The 5878-nt window shown below is 38.6% G+C and overlaps 1 protein-coding gene across 2 annotated transcripts in view; it reads left to right on the plus strand.

Moving 5' to 3' along the window:
* LOC107677771 (retinoic acid receptor RXR-gamma-A) overlaps window positions 1–5878 on the plus strand; it is a 21704-nt gene that overhangs the window by 12487 nt on the left and 3339 nt on the right. For both annotated transcript variants that reach the window (XM_016472791.1, XM_016472792.1), the window contains exons 3-5: window positions 4806–4944; window positions 5398–5577; window positions 5666–5826. In XM_016472791.1, the coding sequence (XP_016328277.1) occupies window positions 4806–4944; window positions 5398–5577; window positions 5666–5826 (480 nt within the window). The remainder of the gene's footprint in view (window positions 1–4805; window positions 4945–5397; window positions 5578–5665; window positions 5827–5878) is intronic.

Genomic DNA, 5878 nt, shown 5'->3' on the forward strand with positions numbered 1-5878 from the left:
GTGTCTATGAAAGTGGTTCAACTAGGGGCAAACATTTGGAATAATTACGATTTTTAAATGTTTTTGAAAGATGTCTTTTATGCTCACCAAGGCTGCATTTATTTGATAAAAATACAGTAAAAAATACTAATATTATGAAAAGTTATTACAATTTAGACAAACTGTTTTCTTTTTATGTATATTTTAAAATGTAATTTATTCCTGTGATGCAAAGCTGAATTTTCAGCAGCGATTACTCCAGTCTTCAGTGTCACATGATCCTTCAGAAATCATTCTAATATGCTGATTTGGTCATTTATTTTTGGTGGCGAAGTCATTTCAATTCATTGGTTAAAAACACTGGGAACACTGAAGAACAATCCTGAAATTAAATTTTTGTATACTTTCATTTATTGTAGTTACTTTTTTTTTTAATTTACAGAAACTAGGAGTGCTCATAGACAGAGCTGATCCTCCCTATACGCAAAGTACGCACGCTGCGTAGGCCCCCGAAACACCAGGGGGCCCCCTTGCTCTCAAAGATGATTTAATTTTAGTTTCGTTTTTGAATTTGGCCAGCGGTTATGAAAACCGCTTATGTAATTTCTTTTAATGCGGTGCGCCGTCACCCTTTCTACGTAAAAATCAGTCAAATCATGTAACTTGAATGTCATACAGTGTCTTGTATTACAACTTTAGAATTGTAATATTTATTTGGTTCTGCACTTTTTCTTGCCACAGAATTACAATCGTATCGACTGAAATGTGAAGAAGGTTTTTTCACAGTGGTGGCCACTAGCGGAGTGAACTGTGAACAGCGATAAGGTATAGCTAAGAGTGGTCCAGACTAACCTTACGAACGAATGACTTACGGAAGGTATACTTAACTAAGAACGTTTCGGGAAACACGTATTAACGTAAAGGTACAACTTAAGGTATAACTTACGAACGACGTAGCATTAAGAAGGTTTCGAGAAACGCAGCCCAGATGTCATGAAGCATCGCAGACGTGGAATCGGTTGTTGTCCACTATGACACACTACACGAGCTGAAACGATGGAATCTTGCGTCATGACGCCCATTGTCGTTTACGAATCCCCACGACACCCTACGTCAAGCAAATCGTGGCAAAATCGGGTTAAAATCGTGTAGTCTGAACCGGGCATTATTAGAGAAAAAAAAAATGAGTTGAAAGCATACCGAGCCGCGGAAGAGACACCGTTTCTCAAGCGGACAAAGACGTTTAATTTATTCATAACTCATTCATTCATAACAGCACAGCCTTTTTCTTTTCTTTGCTTTGGATCATTTGTGCTATTTCACAGAAGAGATAGTGGGACATCCATGCTTCCATGCATCAGAGAAACTTTTGCTGCAAGAGCGAACCAGCGAGGCAATGCAGAATGCTCTTTTAATGCATTTCTCCTTTCCTCTGCAGGGCCTCCCTCCAGCCTGAGGGAGAACAGCCCATTCAATTTTAGTCTAGCCTAAAAAGAGCTAATGTAGCGTGACGGACAACCCTACTATAACCTTGGCTCACATGGAGAAAGATATCATTGCGTTGAGGCTGCGCTACAGTGGGCGCAATATACGACACTTCAAGAAAGCTGCAGAAACCTGCCATACTATTAGCTGTAAATAGCGTCATGTGTGAATGTCTCGCCTGAAAGTAGGGACGCCTCTATAGAGGAACGCTTCTCGTGAGTGAGGGCCAAGTGCTCTGAATAATATATGGGCTATAGGCAGCAGATTAAAGGGAGTGAACGTGATGGTGGCTGCTGTGTATCACCTTCCGAGCATCTTTCTGCCTCACTGAACGACTCACTGTTTCAGGATAGCGCTCTCACAAAATGAACATGTTTGTGTGAGTATAAATGCATGATGTCTTGCCTTTACTGTTTGAAAGAAACAAATGTAACATTTCTGATTGCTTAAGTCAACCTGAAATCAAAACTGACACTATTTACTTTTTTAATGGATGTTCCTGGTCTTATTATCCATACATATTCCAAATAAAAGATGACTTAAGTATGTTGTATGTAATTTAGTATTTGGTTACATTTATGATAAACTAAAATATATATATATTTATTTATTTAATTATATTTGAAATGACACATTTGTAATAATGAAGTTGCAATTTATTACATTTATAATATATTAAATGTAATATGAAATAACATGCTACACAAAAATGATGCTAAATAGCACTAAAAGTGGTTCATTGGCTTGTAATCATAGAGGAACCACTTTAAGTGCTATACAGCACCTTTGTCAGATGGTGCTATGTAGAACCATAAAAGGAGCTCCATTCTCCTCCTTAGATTTTAGATATGTTACTCCACTCTCAAGCTGTTTTGAATCACTTTTATGCTTTTCAAAAAGGTCAAAAAGTCTTGTGTGGGGGCCCTGGAATATTTCCTTACAGGGGGCAAAAAGGTTGAGAACCACATTATCTTCAGGAAACACACTGTATTTTAATGTCGTTTTTTTTTTTTATCCTTTCCCCAACTAAACTACGAGACTAAGAGAGAGTTATAGAACTTTTAAAGAACTATACAGGGGCTTAACGTGTTCTTTGTATGGCAGTGGTGCTAAGAACCACTGAAGAACTGCTGAAGAACCATATTGGGCTAAACAGGTTATTTTTATATGGTAGTGGTGCTATATAGCACCTCAACCACCCCAAAGAATCTCTGAAGAACATTTTTTTTTTTTTTTTTGCATGTACGGTTAGATTTAGGGTTAATTTTTTACCTAATTTGGTGTTCCTGGTCAAAAATGACCTGATTTGTTTTCTTTCAGCTAGCCCAGGTTTTGTGTTTCATTTTGGAACTGATTGGTCATAGGCCTCATTGATTTGAGCTTATGCGCTTAAATTTTTGAGGGAAAAAATAATTATTTGTGGATAATTTTTGCAATGTTCACTCAAAACCTGAGGTGCATAAGCTCAGATCAGTGAGGCCTACAATCAGTAAGTTCCCAAAAAAAATCGAAATCGTTTCTAATTGAATGAAAGCAGTAACACCATAAGTGTAACAAGGTGGGAAACAATCACAAAAATTATCAACATTTTTTGGGAAGTTGTTTTACCTTGTGTGAGCAAAGTCAGTAAATTTTAGTCCTATGCAATAACATTATAGCATTTTCAGAAATATAAAATCCTCTCCTTGTCAAAATGACTATTACACAAATGAGGGTTAAGTGATGCGAGTACTGCTTAACAAGAAATTCCAACAAGAAAAAGTGCGCTTATTTAATCGAAAACATGAAATGTGAAATATTAGACACTCTGTCGCAGCTGGATGACAAAATAACCATTTAAAACTCATACACTTGATAGTTGAGTACATAGTGCATAGTGTAAGTGCATAGTGTATAGTACATAATTTGGGACACGTCTATAGTCATGAAAGTGAACTCTCTTTGAAAACAAGTGGCCTTGTATTTTCATTAATTTCATATTATCTGCAATATTATATACTTTTAAGATTTGAAGTACATTTCAAGTGCACATTCAGAACAATTAAGCGCACTTCTTTTTCACAAGGTTAGTAAGTTCACATTCAGGTCTGATTCTATTCTGGTTTGTGCTGTGACTCCCACTTTCAACTATCCAATCTATTCAAATAAAGTCACAAGCTTGTTGAATACATTAATTATAGAGCATTTATGCAGCAGGAGGTGGTTGTTGTGTGTAATGCTTGAAGGCTGGGATTAGTGCACTGTCGGGTTTAAAGCTAAATACTTCTTCTTTGCAAAGTTTGGGAAATGACAAAATTGTTAAAAATATGCACTAACAATCGCAGAGCTCCCAGCTTCATTAAAAATGCACATCCTGACATTGCATTTTAAAAAAAAGTTCAGCTTTTTAAAAGTCTATTGACCCATTATGGTTTAGTTGGTTTGTTTTCAGTTTCCATTCCCTGACCTTACTATCTTTCTCTGGGCATGTGTGTCTAATTCTGTAACAGCATCTGACCTATACTTGAACATGATCTTGTTCCGCTCATACAACCCTCTACATTGCGAGTAAATCACTCGCATATGCGACTAAATCTTCACTCTGGGCGACTAAATGATGTCTAATATTAGCCAATTACTAACAAATTCTCAGATTTTACTCGCCAGTGTGTGAGTTGGAGGCTAAGTATAAGTTTAGCTCAGATATATTTTCACTCGCCGAACACTCTCTGACTGAGCGCTTCAGAGTTTCACTCTCCGTCAAGCGATCTGTGCTGTTTTTCAGTTCATCTGAATGGATGTGTATTTACACCTGTACACCTGGGGCAAGTTCAAGCTCAAACCGGTGTGCACCATTTTGCTACGGTTTCCGGTTTGAACGACATGTTTCCTGGAAACGGTGTGCAACGGTGTGCAACGGGGTTTGAGATGCGTTTTCTCTTGTTTGGTGGGTGTGTCAAACATGTCACCAATGGCGATTCAATTGCCAAGGTGTTCGTAGAGGGCTGTCATTAAACTTCCCATGTCAAGTATGACCGTTTGCTGCCCTCTACTGGTGAAGACAAACTCAATGTACACTTAGCCAATACATTCATTGTAATTCATTACTTTTATTTATTGTAACACTCTAAATTCTATATTCCATAGTTTCGTATTTCACATTTCAACCATCTGGAAAACTGTATACTATGCATGTCTAATAACGCACACATAGAGTGAATGGTGTAAATGAACATTCAAAGGAATCAAGTCACATGATCCAAAAAGGAAGTGCTCATTTTGTAACAATTTGATTGTTTAGGTGGTGGGAAACCACACACACAAGCTTACTCTGTTGATCGTTTCTCTCTCCTTTTTTGCAGATGAACTCTATGAACAGTGTTAGCAGCTCAGAAGACATTAAACCTCCTCCAGGACTGGCAGGACTGGGCAGTTACCCCTGCAGCAGCCCGGGGTCCCTCTCCAAACACATCTGTGCCATCTGTGGAGACCGATCCTCAGGTAAGTGCCCTCATACAGCACCCGCACACTAGTACATGTTTAGTCATGCTAATTCTCTCCTTGACTGGAGCTTGACTGATTCCTGGAGCCTGAGTGGGATAGTTCACCCCAAAATAAAAAAGCTGCCATCATTTACTCCCCCCACCCATATTATTCCAAACTTGTATGAATTTCTTTCTTCTGTGGAACTTGAAAGAAAATACTTTTAACCCAAAAGTTTCTGCTCCTATTGACTTCCATTGTATTATTTGTCCATACTATGGGATTCAGTGGAAACCGAAACTGTTTGGTTACAAACACTCTTCAGAATATCTTCTTTCATTTTCCAGAAGAAAGAAAGTCATACAGGTTTGGAACAACATGGGTGAGTAAATGATGACAGAATTTTTGGGTGAACTATCGCTTTAAAGACTATGACTAAAATGATAATATACCATCTTTCTCTACCTACAGGGAAACATTATGGTGTTTACAGCTGTGAAGGATGCAAGGGCTTCTTCAAGAGAACCATCCGGAAAGACCTTTCGTACACGTGTCGAGACAGTAAAGACTGCCAGATTGACAAGCGCCAGCGTAACCGCTGCCAGTACTGCCGCTATCAGAAGTGTCTGGCCATGGGCATGAAGAGAGAAGGTGAGTGACTCAAATGAAACAGACTGTCATAAATGAATTGTGTAGGTATTTTTTTGTTTGAAGTAATAGAAATGTTCCACGTGTACAGCGGTGCAGGAAGAGAGGCAGCGCGGTCGGGAAAAGAGTGATAATGAGGTGGAGTCTAGCAGCAGCTTTAATGAGGAAATGCCAGTGGAGAAGATCCTGGACGCTGAGCTTGCAGTGGAACCCAAGACTGAAGCTTACATGGAGTCCAGCACAGGCAACTCGGTGAGACACCTCTTCAAGTTCTGTAAAAAGCAATGTGATGTCCAGTAATATT

The sequence above is a fragment of the Sinocyclocheilus anshuiensis genome, unplaced genomic scaffold (assembly GCF_001515605.1).
Source record: "Sinocyclocheilus anshuiensis isolate Anshui unplaced genomic scaffold, SAMN03320099.WGS_v1.1 scaffold985, whole genome shotgun sequence".
Classification (NCBI taxonomy): Eukaryota; Metazoa; Chordata; class Actinopteri; order Cypriniformes; family Cyprinidae; genus Sinocyclocheilus; species Sinocyclocheilus anshuiensis.